The sequence below is a fragment of the Lepisosteus oculatus genome, chromosome 2, assembly GCF_040954835.1.
Source record: "Lepisosteus oculatus isolate fLepOcu1 chromosome 2, fLepOcu1.hap2, whole genome shotgun sequence".
Classification (NCBI taxonomy): domain Eukaryota; kingdom Metazoa; phylum Chordata; class Actinopteri; order Semionotiformes; family Lepisosteidae; genus Lepisosteus; species Lepisosteus oculatus.
Genome location: NC_090697.1, coordinates 35,062,607 through 35,085,660, shown reverse-complemented (window position 1 = coordinate 35,085,660; position 23,054 = coordinate 35,062,607). Strand labels below are relative to the sequence as shown.

Here is a 23,054-nt window from a genome sequence, read left to right as displayed (position 1 = left end):
AACAAGTTTAATTTAGAATTTTACACATGGGTGAAAATGACATTTTTTTACTCCCTGGCAATGATTCCTGCCAAAACAACTGTAGAACAGCAAAGTAGTGTTTACAGGCATGCAGGAGGTCTCTGGGATTGTCCGTTTTCGGAACAAATGGTCAACAGTGCTAAAGAATCCTGAACTATGATCAGACTAAAAATGTCCATTGATTTTTCTTCGGGGCTGCTTTCCCTTATTGTGGTAGATGATATCGGCAAAATATAGCTTTAATCCAATTAATTCTGCGTGTGATCCAGACTTTAAAAAAATACTTTATAATAGTCTGTCACTTTCTGTTACCTCTTTTATAACCTCATCTGTCTACTCAAACAGGCAGTTGAGCATGTCCATCATAGGGTGTCATCATCTGACTTGGTAAAACATGAATTACTGTTTTCCTCAAGCCTTTTCTCTGTGAAGTGTCAACTCGATGAGCCTGTCCTTTTTTCCTGTCTAAATAATATTTCCATGAGTGACAGGTAAAGGGTTAAGCAAGAAATGACAAAGAAAAACATCTACCAACCTTATATTTTATCATATAAACCATTCACACACTAAAGAAAAAAAAAAGGGGGCCATTTTCATTCAGTGACTTTTTCCTTTCTCGTTAATGTAAATGTTTTTTTTTTTTTACACAAAGTCACTTGCAGCTCCACAGTTTAAACTACTTCCTGGCTTCTTTTCACCTTACTGGTTAATAAATGATGGAATGTCTTATTTAAGAATGACATATGCGTAAAATCTCTTAAGAATGCCCTGGTTCCTGCTAAACAGTTCAAGTTGTTGTTTTCTTGCCTTGTTGAAAAAGACCAGATGATAGTGGGTAAACATGCAACTATTAGCACACCTTTCCCCAGTGGGCATTTAGTAGCTTATGGAAGCATTTTCCCAGCAGCTTTGCTGTAATATTCATTGCTCTGTGAAGCCACCTGGGCTGTGAAATCACTGATTGCTATACAGTCTCAGGGCACACATTATGTAAAGACAACTGGTGACTTTTGCTCATTGTTCATTTTTGCACTTATTTATCAGTCGTTCAAACAATTCTTTGCTTGTTTTGTTTTCTTATACGTCTGCAGAGAATTTTCCATGAAGTAATCGCTCACTAATGACTTTGAAAAATCTAGAAAATCTTGTGCATATCTATATAACCTTGAACACATTGTCACGTCAGGAAAAAAGAAGCCATTGTGTATGGTATTTATACAAAGTGATGCTCAGGAGACAAGCTCTGTATTAGTCAATGTGTTTAACTGTCTTTTGTGTTTCTTCCCGGTTGAAGGGGTGAGCCCTGGTTTTACGACCAAGGTGTCCTTCCCTACAATAAAGGGTGAACCGAGTTGTGGCTGCAATGTTGAGTGTTTGGTGGCTCAGCAGCAATCTCAGGGAGGAAAGCCCGATTTGTAACAATAATGATGTGGCGAGTTGTGATTGGTGGAATGCAATGGTTTTTCTTCTTCCTGACCTTTTGTTATCAACTCCATTACGAGGAAGGTTCATCAAATTCTCATACACACACATCCTGCACACTCAAGCAATTCAAGTACATTTTACACAACATGTAAATTCTTCCTGTTTCAAATATGGGGAAACCGCCAACACTAATCTTCGGAATTAATTAAAACACAAAAACACCTCCAAGATATTTCATGTGTTCTCAGATCCTGTCAACAAACACATACCTCTTTTAACTGCATATGCTAGTTTAGAGATAAATCAATTAGAGCTTCAAGGAAAAAATACACTTACCTGTATATTACTTGTGTAATTTAATTAGGATTTGCTTAAATCTTATTTAAAATGTCTGCTTGTTGCAGTCTAGAAATATGGTTAATTGTGTGAAAAGGGAAAATCAAACCTTCAGCCCTTCAGATTTGTATTTATGCAGTTTAATTTTCATGGCCAGCGATAACAGCTTAATGGCGACCCCTGCTGTACAGAACACAAACTCCTCTGGTTTTTTACAGCTTAGCCAATGCTGCCACCAGTTGGAAAACTGAAACGGTCATGAAAATGAATAATGTATATGGAAAATAGCACGGAATTTAAGTGTATCCCAATGGGGTAATGCATACTATTTTTGAGGGATTTCAAATTTCTGCTTTTTTACAACTGGATTTCACGTGTTCGTTGTATGAGCCATTTACAACCGCATCTGTATTAAACCTATTCAAGATAAAAACAATACGAAAAGGTTACTAACGAGATGTGGCTATTCAGCCTATATATCTTCTGTAGTAATGAATAAGTAATATCACATCCAGCTGTTTCTTGAAAGAACTCACTGTTTTGGCTTGAAAAACATGGCTGGGCAGATTTTTCCGTGCTCCTACAAGATTTTATATAGAGATATGCCCTTTTATTTGAAGATTTCATTATAAACTAAATTATTATAAGCTACTTGTTGTCCTGTGGTTTCCATTTGTGACCTTTGGTTCTTGTTTCATTGTTGATACCAAAAGAGCTTACTGAGTTGCCTTTGCAAATGCCCTTAAGGATTGTGAATGCTTGTATCAGATTCCCTTGTAGTCTTCTGTATTCAAAACTATAAAGGTTCGCTCTTTTAGTTTGGCAGTACCAAACATTCAATTAATCCTTTAGATTAGTCCTTTAGATAAGATTGTATCTGGCTGCTATGCTCTGGACAGATTCCAATTCAGCAATATTGTTTTATAATGTGGTGACAAAAATTGTACACAGCATTCTAAAATGAAGTCTTACTATTGCATTTTACAACATTCATAGATTTAAGTTTTACCTGAACAGTTGCAGGTATTAAGCAATACAACAGTGAAACACTCTGGAAAGCTAGGACAATGAAATGAGATGAGATGAAGATAAGAAGAAAAACAGAACAAAATAAAGCAGTCTAGGAAATGATTCAATTACAGTTGTATCCTCTTTTCTCATAGATCATAATCTTCAGATAACTATGCTAACACAACTTATCGAAAAGTTAAAATAGTTTTTGTTTGAAAACTTCACCATATCGACAGCTATATTATATGGCAGGTATCCCAGAAGGAATCTATGTGTATTTTCCTGTACATAGTAATTGTCATGATAAATTGTAGCATTAACCGTGTCAATGCCATAACCATTCTATACTGTGATGTCATTTTGATGACAAAATTTGAAATTGTGCCTGTTTCATTATATCAGAGTGCATTCTCAGTACCAACGATCTTTGAAAGAATGTAAATTTCTTCTCCTTTCAGTTGTGTTAGCCATTGTCTTCGGCTGACCACATCTACAAGACTTCAGTTTCTGTCGTCTTCATAATTTAAAGTACTGACACAAATTGCAGAAAGTTCAAAATGGGCATTGACACTTATTCCCACGAGTTAAAAGAGATGAGTTATGATGAAAGGCTGAAGCTCTTCCTAGGAAATGCCTGTGGGATTTTTCAAAAGAGCTAATGTCTTCAAATACCTAAAAGGAAAGGCAAGGTCAGTGCCAGTAGTTGTTTCTCACTTATTTCAGCCAACAAATAAGGACATATGTGGAAATCGGAAACAGTTGATGCTGAAGTCACACAAGCTAACACATTATTTTTAATAAACACTGAGGAAGGCTTGGAACAGTTTACCAAGCCATGCAGCTGAATCCAATCCAATCTTTCACAAGCCAATTAGATGTTCCATTTGATTCACTTAGATCACAGGATTGCAGTTCCACAACAGACTTTTCGTTCTGGACTTACAAATCTCCAGGTAACAGTCACCTTCTCCATACAATATATCCTGTCACATGTTTCAATCTTGAGTTTTTATCTAGTTTTGGAGACCTGCCGACTCTCAGCTTATGTGGTAGTTACTTTCCAATGGAAAAATGTATCAGACTTCAAAGGAAATACAAAGGGTCTGATTTACTTACTAAGGGCAGTGGTTTTCTCCAGGCCACCAATCTGAAATGTGTCAAACCGGTTACCCTGCTTACATTTTTTTGCAGCAACCTGTACCTTTATGTTTGTATAGCTGTAAATATATGATTTATGTTCTGTCCTATTTTCAACTGAACACGTAGCCATGATGAAAAATATGCATGTATACATGCTTAAAGTTAAAAAATAATGTATTTGCTTCCCCTTATGAAGTGTAAGGATTTTGTGGGGCTGCGTTTGTTTTCTGAGTGTACTTCGCCTTCTGCTGACGAAACTGCAGTACTGCACCTTTATGGTTTAATATTGGATAAAAACAAAGGAAAAGCAGTTTAAGAAATGCACATACAATTTAAGTAGAATTCTTTAAAAGTTTATAATGACAGTAGAATTTTTATTTAATGGTAGGTTTCTTTAAATAACTGTCAATGCGAGTTATTGCACCATACCTGAGGGAAAAATAAAACCTTCACTCATTTCAGTAGGATGAAAGAAACAAAAAGAGACCCTTTCATCCTTGGATACATGCCACTGCTTAAAATATTTTGTTTTCAGAGTGGGAATGAGTTCAGCAAAGAGTTTCAACGAGTTCAAGTTCAACATTTTCTGAAACAAACTGGTGGATGCGGCCAGCAAGGTGCACCAGCTGAAAGAAATGTTAAATTCTTCAGATGCGAGTGATTGTCATTATCACGTACATAACAACAACAAAACAACAACAAAAACAGAGAATGGAGGAAATGAATACTGAATTTCTCTTGCACCCGAGACTGTTTAAGCTGCAGCACATATTTGTCTTCTTATAAAGAGGCACAAGGAAAAGTGAACATTTTCATTGACTGATAATAGTTCTTATCTGTTGCTAAGCCTGCTGGGTGACAGCACTGTAGTCCATATGTTTGATCTTTACCCATGTCAGTAATTGAAATGAAAACGTCTTCCTGTGTTTAGGAGTACATTGTCATGTGGTTCAAATTGTTAACTTTCTCTACATCCCTCTCCTAGCTTTTTTATTGTGGTACATTTTACTAACAGCATTGAATACCAGCAAGGAAATTTCTTTTTTCTCCATTTTATCTGGCAGTGAAAATAGTGCGAAGAGGAATGTCTTTTACTCAATCTAAAATAATGTATTTCGTACATCCAATTGGCGAATAAACAATGCAATGACCGGATGTGATTTACTATCCATTATGAGGGGAAAAAAATCTAGACACTGTATAAGCTTAATAAATCACATTTGCACAATGAAAATGTGATCAGTTTTGACTAAAGTCTGTGATATTTTTTAATATGTATATACAGTCAGAAACAGCTCAGGTTAGTATAGAGAATTTGAATCACTTTTGTTTTTTAAATAAGTTAAAAGAATCTTATCAAAGTTTTATATTTTCATTCTATACAGCCTTTCACAGAAAATGAAGATCATGACATGTTATTTTATAGATGTTGTTACGGTTTAAATAGCTTGCACGGTGACAAACTGATTAGCATTGCTGCCTCACAATGTTGGGTCCAATTCTGGATGTAGGGTTCTGTTTATATACAGTTTTTTTATTTTTAAAGATTTTTTTTTATTCAACCTGTGTTTGCATGGGTTTCCTTCACATTCTCCGGTTTCCTTTCACATCCAAAGTCATACTGGTAGATTAAGTGGCTTCTGGGAAAACTGGTCCTGGTGTTAGTGTGTGTTTGTGTCTGTGTGTGCCCTGCAATAGACTGGTGTTCAATCCAGAGTGTATCCCACCTCATGCTTGTTGTTTGCTGGGATAGGCTCCGGCTCCCCTGAGACCTTGTATAGGATAAGCGGTTAGAAGTAGTTGGATGGATAAGAAATAGATTGTTTTTAATGGTTTGTTTTTCCTATGAACATCCAAAGCAATGCCAGGCAGTGTGGTGGCCTGCCAGTTAGCTCTGCTCCTCACAGCACTTGTCTCCTGGACTCAGTTCCAGACTGGAGTGCCATCTGTGAGGGGTTTGCATCTTTTCTCCATGTTCACATGGATTTTTACTAGGAGCTCCTGTTACGCAAGCTGGTTCAGACTCCCGAATGTGTTGTTTAGGACCCTTTGTAGATGGTATAATCCGGAAGTGACTGGAGTAAGACTTCAGGGGAAACATGGCAGGATCTGGACGAGATGACAGACAGGGGAACATGAGGGCTGTGGTCTGGTGCTCAGGGGGTGTGGCGCAAGTGAACAAGTCCAACACAGTCCACAATAGGGAAGCCAGGAGATCCATCCAAGACGAGACATGAATAAGAACAGGGAACTAGGACATGGAACCAGGAACATGGAAGTTAAAAGAAGGGTAATGAGGCCAGGCACTCCGAGCCCCGGACCCGTTCTGAAGCCTATGCCGTCGGGTCACTCCTGGACCCACTGCGTCCATCTTCCAATGCAGAGCCGAGAGCTATGGAGCCGGCGGGGTTAAATAGCGGAATGGCGGAACAAGACACAGGTGCCAGAACTTAAACTAAATGAAATTTAGAAAGGTGGGAGCGCCCTCTAGAGGAGGGAGAGACGATTGTGACAGCTCCAGCTTGCTCCCACCTTCTAAGGCCTGATGTCTCACAGTTGTGCTTATGTGTTTATCTATGCAATCCCAGGGACAGACTAATGTCTCAGCCAGGTTGCAGTCCTACCATGCCGCCTGGGATCGAGGTTGACATGACCCTAACTAGGAATGAGCAGTTTCTAATAATGGGCGGATGGAAACACAAATCCTGACATACTGTGGATTCTGGGTAATATCTCAATTATTATAAAGGCTTCAACAATTTTCTTGGATTCTGCAATTTTTTCTAAGACCGTAGGAGTTTTCTGGGTAACATTTGGGTCCACAGCACAACCAAATTAAATGACCTCAACATATTAAATGTCCATACAGAGCTGTTTAATGAAAATACATTTCTGAACGTGTATTCTGCTCTCTCCTGTTTGTGATGATCCTCCAGAATTCCAAGAAGTTACTTTGTAAGGCTTTCTAAGTCTTTCTCTTTCTGGACCCATATTGTTTGGTTTCCATTTAGCCAGGTTTTGTCCTAATTAGAGCCTTTCGAAAACTTTCTGAGAATTTACTCACAACCAATGCCAAACTTGACCATTAAATAATTTCCCCTTGTATCAGGCACGTTTCCATTTCCTGTTTTGTATCTCAGTAAAACACTCCAATTTTTATTTTTTATTTTTCTCCTAGGTCTCTATTGCACTGAAACACTATAGAATCTGAACATAGTTAATCCATATGGTTCACTTTGGTGAATCTGCTATGCTAATCAGACAGTCAAATCTGCTTCACGTCATTCTGTCTAGGTCAACTTTTTAGGACTGGACTGCTGAGAGGTGCTGTTTGAAGGAGAGGGGCTTATTTTACAGAAGGCATTTTACAAAATAAATCAATCCCTTGACATATTAATAGGGCTGTTTAAGACATGATTTCTTTTTACACTGCCTGGCCAATACACTAGGACTATTGCCTAACATTACCTAAGATCATTGCTTACATTAGACATAACACAAAAGGTCTATGAGTCTCCTGGCACCTTAAATTATTCACTCATAATTTTCTGAAAACGCAATAGAGATCCAGTTCATGGCAGATAAAAAAAAACTTTAAATAAATGATAAATAAATCCAAAGCAAAAGAAAAAAAATGTTGCAAATCTGCTAATATGTTCTGTAAAAATATTATTTAAACATAAATTTGGATAAGATCAATGTTTTGATTCTTTAGCAATCTTGCCCAGATTTGGGTCTAATAAATATATTTGTGGAGCATATTATCAGGCTTAAAAGCCTTTTTCTGTTTAGCATTGAATGGACTACTCTATAAACTATGCACCTTGCTGAAGATTTTGATGAGTCTATACTGTGTTAAAATGAAATGAGACACTTTAAAGTTCTTTGTGTCAGTGCCAGGGGAAACATTTTTAAAGCCTCAAAGTTAAAAAGAACATTTATTTTGCTTTCTATAACACAGTGCTTTAACAACGGGCAATTCAAAGTGAAATACAAGGTGGAAAGCTAACTGTATTGTTTTAACATGGGACATACTGTACATGTAATGCTAAATAAGGGTGATCATTATTTAATCAATTACTATATTTGAACATTTATAAAGAGGCTTCAAAAAAGGATATGAAAAAAGGAAAGAAAATGATACAAGATTAAAAGTATTTTTAATGACTGATACTTTTATCCATTGCTAGTAGGTCTATTGTGTCTATTGTAGTAATGGCTGCCACTGTGGGTGTGGACAGACATGTCCACCACTCCAGACCCCATTAGCCTGTTGGGGAACCTTTTCCCATTACTTTTTCTTTTATTTCATGTGCTGTTTCTGCATGAACTCTCTTAATACCCTCTCACCTCCGGAAGTGGTGCAAAAACTGGCCTCCTCGTCGGCGCAACCAGAACAGGTGGCATACTTAGAGATCTCCGGGCCCCCAGGGTGCTGCCACCCAGGCCAAGAGTCTCCATCTCACTCACGCCACTGTCATTTCCAATCTCCTCCGATTGCTCACAGAGGTCCCTTGCTTCACTAAGCCCTTTGCTTGCGGATTTCCAGGCTCAACGAGTTTCCCCTTCCACTCTCACCCTCCAGCCAGTCCCTTCAGGAAAGATGTCTCTGGGTCCCTCACATTGTCGAGCCCTATTGGAGTCCTGGCTTGACAAGCTTCACCCTCTGATGACACTATTTTGCTTGGAGCCTCCTGCTTCTTGATGACACACATGGAGCTTCCTGCTTACTCCACTCCATGACGTCTACTGGTCCTCTCCTCCCCAGTCAGGCCTTAGACAGTGAAGGTCCATCTCAAGCCACGATCGACACCTTCAGCCGCCACCAGGCTGGATCTCACACACTCAGGCTCTGCTGTCCTGCTTCGGCCTGGCTCTCTCCCTGCTGAGCTTCCACATATGGTAGGTGTGATCTTACACATCTTTCTTTCTCTGTAGCTTACACAAGACTGAGGTCTTGCTTGGTGTCCCATTTAGGAAGCAGCCTGCCTGTTCTTATACTCCTGCCATTACCTCTTCAACTTCTCTCAGCTGTGGTTGTCAAGGCAACATGTCCCCCTTTCAATGGAATTTCCTTAAAGGGCCACATTCAGGATGGCATTACACTATATATTGTAAAATAATAGTCTTAACAAAACATATGTTTTCTTCTGCACATCTTTCATTGTGTCACATCATGTTACCATTTTTTCAGATCTGTCTAACTAAAACAGTGGCCTATCTCATAACCTAGACAAATAGGCCACTGTTTCACTTATAAATCTCTAAAACTTCAGAAACGGGAGGCCAGAGATGTGTGGTCAGTCAATTAACTGGGGATAAGTGGGCAGGATGACTAGGATATTTAATTTAACCAGATTAAATTAAATAATAAACTTTATTTTATTGTGTAGCACCTTTAAAAGCAAGTGTTGCAAAGTACTTAAAAAGCACAAAGCACTTTTCAATGTCGGCAGACAGTGGGCACACACACAATGGATCAGAATCCCAATGACAGTAGGGATGGGAAAGTGATGCAGGGAGAGATGAAAAAGAACGAGTGTCTTTTAAAACACTTGACTGTTTCAGAAAAGGCAGGGGGTGGAGAAGATGGCTGAAGAGACTGTAACATTTGCCAGGTTTGGATTTTACACAATTATATCCAGGAAGAAAAGGGCTAAGAGGTCCTGCGTGATGTAAGATTTACTAGATTTACCTGAAGGAAAATGATAGAATGATACAAGCACTGGCATAGACATGGCACCACAAGCAACAACAGGAAATACAGTGATCCAGGGACTCCAGAGAGAAAAGGGGGAGCTGAGCTCTGTTACAAGGGGAACCTGCGAAAAAGAGATGAGGTGAGGAGGGCCGCGAACAGAACTGATTGAGTAAGGAGACATGGGGCAGACGCACAGCAGGAACAAGCGCCTGGCACACATGAGTGGGGAGGGGAGTCATGACAGGGGCTGGAAGTGTAAGATCCAGGAGAAGAGAGCAAAGGCTGAGTCAGACACGGTTGAGAGAGGAAAGGAGGTGTGAGGGGGGGGTCAGGCAGGGAGGGAGGAGCCAATCTTTCAGTGAGAGGAGAGGATGTATGCAGCAAAGGCAGAGGGCTCACAGCAGGGGGATGCTTTGGAAATTAATTGGTATCCTGCAACTACTCGCTGAAATTCTACTTCCTCATACCTGATCCCATGTCAGGTCTTTGAATGTAACGGAGAAATGCAGGTAATAGGATTTTAAGTTGTGCAGGTTTTATATCCATACTTATCCAACAACAGTATTGCATCCATTTAGTAATTAGAATGCGTGAAATAGATCATTATAATGACAGTTAAACTAGTATTGTTTTTTTTATTCAGAAAAAACTTCAATGAAACTTAACGAGATCTGACAAGTGCATTGAAAATTGTAGCATTGTTCCACTACATTTAAACTTTGTTAAACACCTTGTTGCCATTTTCCTTCACTTCCCTAAATTGCCTTCAACGGAGGACAACAATGAAACATGAACATATAAATTCCTTTCAAGGCTAGTTTTTAAAGTGTAGTGTCACCCAAATAATATTTATAAGACACATTTTCACTACCCACGTGTACTTAAAACTGCTCTGTAATGGATTTCTTCTGCCAGTTCTCTGCCCAGTTTGTAAGTCGTTTGAACTATTGAAGTCGCCGCTGCTTATACTGTACCAGCCGCTCCAAGGACACAGAATTGATTGGTATTCAGTAACATCACTTTTCGAAGCTGAACCACACTAAAAATATTCCTGAGAGGAATTCATCAATGAAACTATAATCCCACCAAGATGAATAAATAGGATTTATTTAAAAAAATAAAATGTACAATAGATATATTTACAGTCATAAGTAAAAGTAACAGTTATAAATAAGTGTTCTTAAATAAATAACAACTATACAATATTTACATTGGAAACCACCTGATATAAGGAACAGCTCCATAAAGTGAAAGAAATTGGTAAGCAATGGTTTTCTAAAAATACAGTTTAAGTAATAACCATTACATTTTGTTTTATGTTATCTGTTGCTCAGTTTTATTATCTATAAGGCCGCACCTTTGAACCAATATCTTCCTAACTGGAATTATTGAACTATGAATCAACAACACTAACAGTTACATGAGAACACAGTTCCGTGCACACATTATAAGCAGTCGGGAAAATACTTAGGACAGTCTTTTTTCATTATGCTTGTATATTTAATTCAGCTCGTCTTCCTCATCTGAATCACTATCAGTGTCAGTACTGGAATCCTCGTAGAATGAAATCGTCGCTTGAACTGGATAGTTTCTCAACAGGATTTCTGCTTCATGATATAAATAGTCATAGCACTTTGATCTGGGCCAGAAGAGCCTAAAACAGAAGAAATATTAAACATTAACATAATTCTCTACTGGGAAGGGGAGGGGGGATTTAATGGGTAAAGAAAATGAGAAATACATTTTCTAACTATGAAACAAGAACTACTGAAATGCTAGCCACTTTCTTATAGACCAGAGGTATTCTTATAGGTCACTCTTTATCACGTTATATAAAGATTAAGAGACTTGTTTAAGCAATTGATCAATTAAGAAAGTGTGTTTTTTCAATGAAGAAAATGCTGGTTCTTTGAGGGTTGAAATATTCTTATTTTGTCCCAAATTATCTGCAAATTACTTAATTTAAGACATCACATAATAATATTAATAAAAATAATAATAGTGTGATACTCTTTTATTTAATGTGGTAAAATTAAGAAAAGATTCTCAATAAAAACAAATAATAAACATTAGAAAACATAGCATGAACACTTTCTAGACCAATTTCAAAAGAAAATTGCTTGATTCTTTACACGTAGGCTAATATCCTGTGTAAACTGTAAGCATGCAAACTTACTTTGCAGGATGAACAGTTTCAGTGTGCTTCATGCCTGGTACATTTACCATTGGACTGGGGTAAGGCTGAAACACAATAAAATAATATATATAAAACATCAGCTGCATCCAGACACAAAATAAACATACTGTCTAATACAGAAACCAGGAATAAGCCTGTCTACTGTTAAATTGTTAATAAGAACAGTTTATTATATAATACATATTATTGTACCATATTTCTGTACGAGACATCCAAACTAGAGTAATTGTGGATAAATGCTAATTCATGTTACTTGATTTAACTCATCGTCTGCTTAACTGAAGATTTTTCAAGCTGCCTGAAAAAAATACTAAATGATATACAAGTGTCTACATGAGAAAATAATGTATGTAAAATATCTGTGTACCAAATTAAGATTTGATTTCAGTATCTTAAAACTCAAGTGAAATAAGATTTGCAGACACAGACTTTCTTCAGAACTAGTGAAGGAAACACCTTTCCTCTTCAGCATCAACCTATTGATGCTATACTGTATTTCAGTTTTAGATTATATTAACAAGTCAGGATTTGGATAGCTGAATTGGATTTTCCATAGCCATTGTGTTTAGAAAGCAAAATAAACTTACAAAATTATTCGTTCTCCTTTCCTTCCTCCTTGATTCACTTTGGAGACACCAGGGCCTCCACAGATTCGTTATTCTGGAAAGCAGAAAACAGTCGGTTAAAAACATATAACACCCTTTAAAAACACAGACGTCTGAAAACACAAATCCTTATAATTAGCCTACCTCTGTGGACTATGTTCCTGTTTTGTCATGATGCAGCGTTCACCTGCGATTCCTTTGGTTCTAGTATAGCCGCTGTCTTGCATTGTATCCTTCTTTCAGATGGTGACAGTTCCCCCGAATCAACCTCGGTTTTTGTCTCCAATGAGAAGTGGAGACGCTTATATGCGATCTCACAACCTTAACGTCACAGCTATGTCGCACGCGTCCTGTCACAGAATGCCTTGGTGTTAAAAGTCACACTTTGCACAGGCATTTGTTTGTTTTTAAGGACCTTATCAGTAGTCACTGTTCTGTCATGTTTGCTTCTTCAAACGGTGTCATATGTATACATTTGAAACATTTAAGAAACGCAAAGATCACGCAAACAGCTGTTAGCTGTTGTGCATTGTATTACGTCGTATTAAGTAACAGGTCGATTGTTTTTCTAATCTGTCAAGAACTATCACCCACAACAGCTGAACTTGTGGGGTCTGTGCTTTATGCGTTTTAATGTTTTTACCAGAAGGTTAAATATTGTGGCGTTTTTTATTTATTTAAACAATGCACGAACGGAATGGGGACACAAGAGTATGATGAAAGTGATACTGTGGGGTTTTTTATTTTACCTTATTTGATCTGATACTTAAAAAAACACTGTTCTTTTTCGTAACGTTCTGTCCCGCTACTTGACAGTCATCTGATCCCTGACCGGCTTGCCTGGTGTGAAGCGAGAAGGCGCGTGTCAGCTCGCACCTCAACACGCCTCTTGACGCCTAGACAGCAGCGCACGTGAGGCACTCACTCCTCTCACTTAACACCTCAACATATTTGAGAAACAACACTTATCTGTGGGAACTACTGGATCGAGAAAGAGTCATGCAACGTAAAAATAAAAACACGTTTTCAGCTTCATTTATATCACGACTGCAGAATGTAATGCAATAATCGGACATTAATAAGAGTGTATCGTATATAAGAAAACGACAGAACAACTTGATCAACAAGTTCACACCGTGATTCCTCTTAGAATGATGAGGATTATACAGTAAATGTTTTGAGGAGTCTGGCCAGGGGCCCGCTTTCTTATCACGATTTTCTTTACAATTATTTGATTATTTGTTGTGAACGTTTGAGTTTGCTGACAGGTTTGCTGAACTATTTGATTTGAAGCACAAAATATTGAGCTACTACGTAGGACAATATACTCTCTATATATATATTCATTGTTTAAGAATTCATAACTGACGATATTTATAGAAATGTGTTTTTTTTTAGAATTTGAAAAAGTTCTCATTAACAATTTTCAAAACAATGTGTGTGCTAGATTTGCTCTTCCTCGTCATCCTTAGAAACGTTCAGAAACGCTTATCTCCATTATTAACATTTATTTCTTCAGGTTGTAAATGTTAACATACTTGGAAGTAGCTAAATTAAATTTGTGTTTTATTTGAGTTTATTATTCCTTTTAAAAAAGCTACTCTGTGTTAAAACTCTTGTTGATATCGGCTCAGGTCCTTAAACGTTTTTGTATCCTGCTCTCTGTCCTAATCCATACGATGATGCTTTGATGCTCTTTCAAAGCCAAATAGTTTAAGAATGCCTAGTTCAGCACAGTGTATCTCTTCCTGTATTACTTTGAATGGATTTAACCTTTATCTGAACTATATAGCCTACGAGTTCACAGGCTGTCACCCTGCAGTTTCTCAGCCGGGAGAGACACCCGGGCTGCTTCGTAAATGAAACCTCACACTTCTGCACCTTAGGGCACTTTTCACCATGAAGCTGGAGTGAAGCAGCTAGGTGAAGAGGTTTCCACCCTACAAACAGCACAAACAATGATTCCCACCGCTTACTTTTGAGAAATGTCTGGGCCAGTTGGCACAGTTGAAAGCAGCGTTTGTGCCGAGATATAGCGCCTTCTTTTTTCTGGGGCGCAGGGGAACAGAACTGCTTGTATTTGAGATTGTATGTTGGGTGAGAGGTTCTTACAAAAGCATCGAGGAAGAAACAAGATTATAGAACAGCATGTGTATAAAGGTCTTCCAGAGGTTTTAGACATTACGTTATCGGACGGTATTATTTGTATACAAAAATGTGTTTTAAAGATAGGACTGTTAGTACTTTAGTTTTAGTACTAATGTTTTTAGTACTCATTTTTCATTATTTTCCATTTTAATGTGTATACTTTTCTTTAATAAATATTGCTTAACGACGAACCTACCTAATTCTTGTCTTACTTTTCAGATATATATTCATACGAGTTTTGTTTCAAATTAAAACTTAATTCAGGTTTCAACATGCCAAAATGTGTGCAGCTATTTTAGAAATAATGCTATTGAAAATTCAGAACACTGAAATGCCCAACAGACACATTGAAACTACAAAATAATGAATTCGATTCTAAATCTTGAACTGTATGTGTTCGATATCTTTGTCACCGACGTTTGACACGTCTGGTCTCACAAGGTGTGCAGGTGTGAAGGTGACACTTTCTAAGGCCGACTGCTCGATTACTCAGGCACGCCTGACCACTTAACAAAAATCTGAAAAACTCTGGAGGGGAATGCAAAGTTCATGCCCTTTTACCCTACATTAGTTTTCCCAGACGTTTTCACCAATGTAAAACAAGAGTAGATCAAGCGTTCAGTCCGTGAATGTCACATGACACCGATTAAGACTGCCGTTTGGAAAAAAAAAAAGAAATGCTTCCAGAGCAAAAAAAAAGAAAGGCTCTGGGCTTAATTCCTTGGCTTCTGGGAAAACATGCCTCAGTGTGAGTGTGAGTGTTTTTGTTTCTGGATGTGCCCTGAGGCAGACGGGAGTCCTGTCCAGGGTGTAACCTGCCTTACGCCTGTAGCTTGACAGGCTGGGCTCTGACTTTCCTTGTGGGCTCCTTTCTAACTTTCTGTTTGTTAGAAAATGGATGGATGGAGGAGTTACAGGAAATTTATTTTACGAGTAGGCCAGTTACCTGCACTTTCCGCTTCAATTCGTTATAGAACTCAAACGCTACAGTTTACCTGTCAGTTCAGTTTCATCACAGGCAGTTTTTCAATCATCACCATCACAAGTTTCTAGCTTGTGATGCTGGAATTAACATTCACCTAATCAACCAATGTCCACTTAATGAATGCAGGCTAATTCAAGGCATTTATCTTTGCCTTTTGAACAGTGCCCTTAAAGCTTTTGATTAAATGCATGACAACCATGCTCTAAAATGTATTTTTTCCTTTGCATATCTCTTCCACATAGCTGGTTTCCTTTTTTCTACTCCTTTATTCTTGTTTTTATATTATTGGTAGATTTACACAGTTTGTTTAGGTACTAGTCGGTCATGCCATGATGATTGTTCACATTTGTTTATTATCATATAGGGTACCGTGTAATATTCCTTTTTTTCCCTAAATCCCTAAAAACAAATTGAACATAAAATGTAGGATTTTGAGTGTGTACAGTACATTCAGAATGGGCCTATTCAGCTCAGAAAAAAATGTAATAGCTCTTTTCCTATATGGCCTTTTTGTCTAATCAAGGGGAAGGGATTAAAAAGCCTACAAGATACCACTGGGTGACAAATATTTCTCAAGTGAAGGTGTGGTGAAGTGTGAGGCTCTGAAGAAGAATCTTGGTCTCCAGGCTTTTTACTCAACCATTTGTTGTGAAGGTGTTAGTTATAGCACGTGTGAAGAGCACAGGACCAAAAAAACCCACTGGGACATTTAACAGCACAAATGTGCACTGGGTAATGCTGACACAAAATAATGTTAAAAGTCTTAACGGGTTTTAAAATGAAACATAGAACAAACAGTATTGAAACCTCCAACACTCTGTTAAATTTGATTTACTTTAAATAATGTTTTAAAACATACCAAGATATCTTGCTTATGATAAGTACTGTTATTTCAGCTCGAGCTAAGGTGTCATGTTTGAGGTCTCTTGAATTTAAGTTCACAATTTTTTTCTGTTGCTTCTGTGCAAGAACACAACCAGCTTGTAATGTTTAATGGAGTTGAGAGGCTGTCTGGAATTTTGTCTTGCTTGCATCCCTTCTTGAAGGCTTAGAAGCAGAAGGCTTCCATGTAACTAGTCTGTAAATTAATTTGAGAGACATATAGTGTGCTGTGCAGTCAGTTTTTATAAGACTAAAACACCATGACAGATGTTAGGTTTGGGGAGAATTAATATTCAAATATCAGTGCTTTGGATTTAGAAAAAATGCAATTCTGATTGCTAATCACTTTGCTATTTCATTATCACTGGTAAAAGTGTTTGGCACACTTTCGCTTGATAGTTAGTGTGGCCTTATTTCCTATGTTAGACTGACAAAAAAACTTTAATATCCTGTATAGCAGATAGAACACATGACAAGTTTAATTCTTTTCCTGCACTCACTAAAACTAATATGAATCTGACAGTAAAGCATTTTATCAGTTGTACATTAATATATCGATCGCCAGTATTAATGACCTGTTTACTCTTACATGTTTCTTGGGTGTAATGTCTTGATACTATCATATTTTATTTTTGATAATTTCCTAGCAGGTTAGATGTCCAGGTACTGGGTTTATACCCCATTTTATTATAAACATGATAGGTATGTGTAGACCGTCTGTTTTCTTTTTGTGTCTAAATACCTACTAATGAAATGCTGAATTATGAATTATTTTGTAAGATCTGTACTCTTCTTTTTCTGTGGATTTCTCACAAAAAGATAATCAACATATCATCAATACTCCCTGGGAGATTTCATAATGATTTTCTCTGCAGTGGTCCAGTAATCTAGATTTCTTCTATCTTTTTTGATGGAAGACGATTTTGTTATTGTCTTTGTAGAGTCAGAGGTCGTCAACTAGAGCTGTACACATCCAACTATGTCAATCATTCTCCAAAATAATTTGGAGCAGCATGCTGATTAAAATGTTTAGCATTAAATGGTATTTGTCCTTTCTCACTGAAATAAAAAATAGGGCAATATAGAACACCAGTAACTCAGCAGTTCTAAGTGTTATTAATCAACTGGAGTATGATGTTACATTAAGTTTTCAGTCCTACATGTCAGTATAATACATCACTATCAAATCAATCAAATCACTTCAAAGGTGTTGTACCATGAAGCACTGTAAAATATAATGAATAGGTAGATCACGTCCATGTCAAAGAAATAGAGTAGAGTGTTTTAGGCAACATAGAACCCAAAATAATAAGCACAATTTATGTCTACTGTCACATAGGCAGCTATAATGTTTGATCTCTTCGCAAGTACATTATTCACACATGGCTTACACCTGTTAGGTAATAAAATTGTGAAGCACTTCTAAAGAAAAGATCAAACAGTTAACATTCTATACGATTCTCTCTGTTAAGCATTGAAACTCTTTCATACACAGTGCCCGGCAAAAGCATTCAGACTCTCCTATAGTGTCCCATTTTGTGAAAGTACAAAAGTATGCATATACTGTACATTTTTAAACTGAATATCAGTCCAAACCTGAAGTCTGAAAATGAAGACTTCTAAATGTAAGATAAGTTACAGAACATAAATGCAAAAACAAAAGACAAAACTATGACTTATGTTTATTCCATAAGTATTGAGATCCATTAACTCAATATGTGGTGGGAACACCCTTGGCAGCAATTAGATCCACAAGGTTTCTTGGGTAAGTACTACTTTGAACACCACCTAGGAGACATTTTTGCCCATTCCTCTGGGGGATCTTGCTTGGGGATTACTTATGCACAGCACGTTTAAGCTCTGTATTTGTAGCTCTTTCAATGTTGTTGTTGGCCTCACGGTGGAATCCCTCAACCCTCAACCCTCAACCCTCCTCCTTGCCCAGCTGCTCTGGTTGGAGGGACAGTAGTGTCTGGGTGGTACAATGTTTCTTCCATTTCTTGATGATTGAGAACACTGTGCTTACAGGGATATTCTGAGATGCTGATATTTTTACCCTTCTCCAGATCTGTGCTTTTCAATGCCTTTTCCCTAACTTGCTTTGAAACCTGTTTAGTCTTCATGGCTGAGTCTTTGCTTGAAGTTCACTAACTGACCAAGGAACCTCAAGAGACAGTGTTTTTCTTCTAAAATCATGGGAGCCATTATTGCAGCACACAGATAGAAGCTACTCAGCTAATTGCGTGGCTAATGAAGGTCTAAAAGGTATCTAATCTAAGGTTTAAAATTAAGTGCTACTTTAACGTATCATAACTACTTTGCTTGGAATACTTTTGCAAAGTGCTTTACTATGTTTCATTCTGTGGGATCTTTTACATTACACTAACTCAGGGCCTCCATTAGGCATGTAAAATTAGACTGAATCTATGTAAGTTAATTTATTGATGTATACTGTCTTCAATACAGCTTTCATTAAATATGTTAAAATCATATTATTATCAAAAATAATCCCTAAAATACCAAATTTGTAGTGTTTTATTTATTATTTCACAACATTTTTGAATAATTCCACATCCATGTCATTTGGAATGCTGTCAACAGAATGTAATGACAATAACATTTTTGAATTGTCAATTTATGTGAAGAATGTGAATAATTATTCATTATTACTAATTTATTTGGGTGATGCTTCTGTCCAAAGTGAATTACAATTACAACTTACATTTATACAGTTGGGCTTTTTTAACTGGATTAATCTGAGTGAAAAACCTTGCTATTTGATTTGAACCCACAACTTTCCAGTTCTGATTTATGGTTGTTATAATATATGTGTATTATATAAAAAACACAGTTTATGAAGTACCCATTGTTACTTACGTGAATTATTTCAACATTTGTATTGTTTGTTTGTAGCAACTCCAGACCAGCGCACATACAGTGTACTTGTTAACTGTTACCAACTGCAGTTCCTAGAACTGAAATGTCACTATGGATGGTATCTTCGCTTGGGGATTTTTAAATAAAACGCATAGAGTATAAGGAATCCAATACAATTCCCTAAAGAGAAGAGATGTAGATTACAGTACGTCAAATTTAGCATGTGTTAATTTCAGCAGATCTTTGAGTGTACACCAGGGGTCGCCGCAAAAGTTTTGCTTTCCTTAGTCATGAAAAGCCACCCTCTTCGGTGATGGAGCAGTAAGTGACGTCACGAATTATGCGACAGCTCTCAGAACCATAGAGGGAAACTAGAAATGTGCTTGCATTTCAAAAACAAGGAAGTGCAAGTGTGCTTCTATTTAAGTCTCACCGTATAATACAACATTTAAGACGGGTCCTATAAACACACCATACATACAATATGGTGGACGACGAAAACTATTTGAGTGTGGTAGCTTAACTTTCCGAACTGATATATGTTAATAAATGTTGAACTGTTTCAACTAATTATGCAACTCGAATAAAAATGAACATCTCTTTGGAATGTGTTAGTTATTCTGATTTACTTCCTTATTTATTCTGTGATCTGTTACGGACTTTCTAAATTAGAGATGCTCTTTTAAACATCAGATACTTGCTGGTCATTTACAATTTTAGGATTTCGAGTTTTGTCTCAGAAGTTCTATCGTCAATATTAATTAAAATAAAAAATGCTGAACGTACCATCTCAGTCCTTTCCAGCTGCCAGCTCACAGCAGCGAGTATCTTCATCTGGGAGAAGTAAGGTAAGTTTAAGGCTTATCGTTAAAATGTGATTAACCGCTGGGTTAATTTACTAAGTAGTGTTACTTTGTTGTGATGTATGTAAATCTGTTTAATCAATGTGAAGATTATTAGTTCTCGATTACTGTACAATAAGCTATGTTTGGGTGTAGTAATTATGAAAACGTAAGCCGCTCAGTGTAATTAAGGAGGTCTCCTGAAGATTATTTAACGCGTTATTACAGATCTTTTATTCATGTTTGTTAAAATGTTAATACAGTTTCCTTTCAAGTATCGTTTATATGTGCTTTAAATCTAGGGTGCCCACTTGGCTCTCCTCCCTCCATTCTTGTCTTGTGCAAAAAAATAATCACAAAAAACTTGCACCGATAACGCAATATACTGTTTATCACATGTAGTAAATGTCCGAATACTGCAAGTAAATTGTCTTTTATCTTTTTATCTAGAAGTTTTTATCTTCTATACAAATTGTGTCCACGTCCCTATTAAAGCGTTGCCTTGTTAGAAAGTGACTCTTACGGAAATGCACTGTTATGGGATAAACAGGAGTGTCAGAATACCACTCCCGTACAAACAGTACAAGTTGTTCAATTTAAAACTGCTTTTATTTGTAAAAGAGGTATGTACTTGTACTTGGTATAATATGGTTTAGTTAAGACACTGGCTTTGTTTTATTCCTTTGAAATTCATAAATCTGCACGTTAGGTCAGCTCATCCTTTATTGTTGAAGGGACAGGTAACAGGTTTATTCCATTGCTGAAAAGAAAGGAAACAAAACGTTTCGGCAGTGGAGCCTTCTTCAGGTGTGACGTGTGACTACTTGACCTACTTGAACTATATTATTTAAGACACACTGTATTACATATTCATAGTACAAAGTGATTAATAGCTTTGCATATCTTCACTCTCCTAACTATTACATTAATTAAAGAACTCAGTAGGAAACCCTATAATTGTCTGTACTGTAGTTATTTTAAATATTATATTATTTTAGGCTTTGTTGTATTCAGTGAGATGACATAAGGATTAGTTCATTTTTTCATGCTATCAGGAACCACTGTAGCTTAATTTGATATTTAAACTTACAGAAGTTCCCATTTTATCTGTTGTTTGTATTGATTGTAACTGAAATTTGGGGAAGTACAGTCTGGTTTGTAACTGCAAGATACTGTGGCGAGACATCACTTAGCCAAACCCCTGTTATTCTTTTAAGGACACTCACAGACTTCCCAAAGAAATTAATTGCATCACTGTGTTTAGGCACAATATTTACTAATGCTTTGCAGTGAGAATTCATGATCATGCTTCTGACATCAGCAGAGATTTACTAATCTAATTGTGTGCTTTTGCGAATCCTTCCTGTGGCCTAGTGTGATACCCGCTCTCGGGTTTCAGACATCAGTGAGTTTTCAGAGTTTGATCATATGGCACTCTGTATCAAAGTGTGAGATGACAGATAAGGAAGACATGTCTGGTGAAGTGTGTGCATTAGAAAGCAACAAAGGCACACATGGGGGTACATTCTCTTAATTTGATCCTTGTCCGCATATTACATGCTATGTGTACTCTGTTGCCCAAACATTTTGAATACATTTTCAAGGTAAGATTCTCTAAAGGGTTGTCATTCACTTCTTGAAACTTTTCTGCAGTGTAGCCTACTTTATTGTAATGTGCCAAGAGCTTCACACCATACACCCAAAACTTAGATAAATCAGTTGTACAACTACATGTCATTATTTGCAACAATAACCAAAATATAGTGTAAGGTAATTAGTCATATGCAATAAAAATATGCTTAATCATATAGTGGTGCATCACTGTCTGCACAGCCATTCTGAGTTGTTCACTGCAAAGCTGAGTGGTACAATCAGCTGTCGAATAGATTATTGTTCTGTCAAACATCACTTACTATAACTGTTGTTTTACGCAACATGATTTTTTTACAAGATTTTTGAGCTCAGTTTTCAAATACCGCCTTCATATCTGAGGCACAAAATCATTGTTAAAAGACAAGAATATGTGGAAACTGTCCTTCTGTGTCTGTTCAGAAGATTCATAGAAAAGTGCTCTTTCGTACTTGAGTTGTTTTGTTTCTGTTGTTGTGTGTGCAAGCCTGTGTCTTCAATTTATTGTATTTCCCCTGTCCAAGATGCTGGAATCTATTATTGCTTTTTAGCACAGTGTCATCCTGAAATAGGACTTGTCTCCAGAAAATCAAGAATGTGTAGATAAGAAGAATGACAAAGATTAATTTATTTTCATCCTTTTAATGTAGATATGTAATTCTTTTAGTTTTTTGTTTACTTTTTCTGCATTATATTGTTTAAATCTGTATGAGACTGGCTGTGTGTTTTTTTTAATCGGATACCCTTTATTCCATACTAAGACTTGTGTGTGTAAAGGTATCATATGCTGTCATAACTGGAAATAATGAGTAGCAACTTATCATAGGACTCCTGGACAATCAGTCTAATTTCAAGGTGGACGAGCTTAAAACACTTCTGAAAAGATACATTTCACTGTTGATTCCTATGGAAATGTGATATCCTTCTAAATTGGAAACACACCATGTTGTTGTTCATGTTGTAGTACTAAACCTTTTCTTCAGTACATTCCCATTATCAGCAAGTGCAGCTGTTAAAAACACTGGGTACACGACGTTGCACTGCGAGTGCTGTTTTAAAGTTTTTTTAATCTATTCAGTCCTTTTCACACTGGTTGTACACTTCTACACTTTTTTACACTTGGTTGGTGAACTGATCAGGTAATATTTCTACAGAACTATGATCAGGAGACTAGAGTAGTGCATCAGTATCAAACCTCATGTTTCTTTGTGATGCAGGTGACTGGTAGTGTGTTTAGAACTCTTATTCCCAGTTC

The 23,054-nt window shown here is 37.1% G+C and overlaps 2 protein-coding genes across 2 annotated transcripts in view; one reads left to right on the top strand and one right to left on the bottom strand.

The window, feature by feature from the left end:
* Positions 1–10,917: 10,917 nt before the first annotated feature.
* On the bottom strand, positions 10,918–12,876 carry LOC102684109 (protein ripply2). The gene is made up of 4 exons (XM_006626025.3): positions 12,581–12,876; positions 12,419–12,491; positions 11,811–11,875; positions 10,918–11,288 (listed from the first exon to the last, which is right to left on the bottom strand). Exons 1-4 carry the CDS (start codon positions 12,661–12,663, stop codon positions 11,135–11,137), a joined length of 375 nt encoding a protein of 124 aa, XP_006626088.1. The 5' UTR covers positions 12,664–12,876; the 3' UTR covers positions 10,918–11,134.
* Positions 12,877–19,687: 6,811 nt separating this feature from the next.
* The window catches only part of cyb5r4 (cytochrome b5 reductase 4), a 65,630-nt gene continuing 62,263 nt past the window's right edge, over positions 19,688–23,054 (top strand). The window contains exon 1 of the mRNA XM_006626026.3: positions 19,688–20,176. Coding sequence (XP_006626089.3) covers positions 20,102–20,176 — 75 coding nt within the window. The 5' untranslated portion in view covers positions 19,688–20,101. The remainder of the gene's footprint in view (positions 20,177–23,054) is intronic.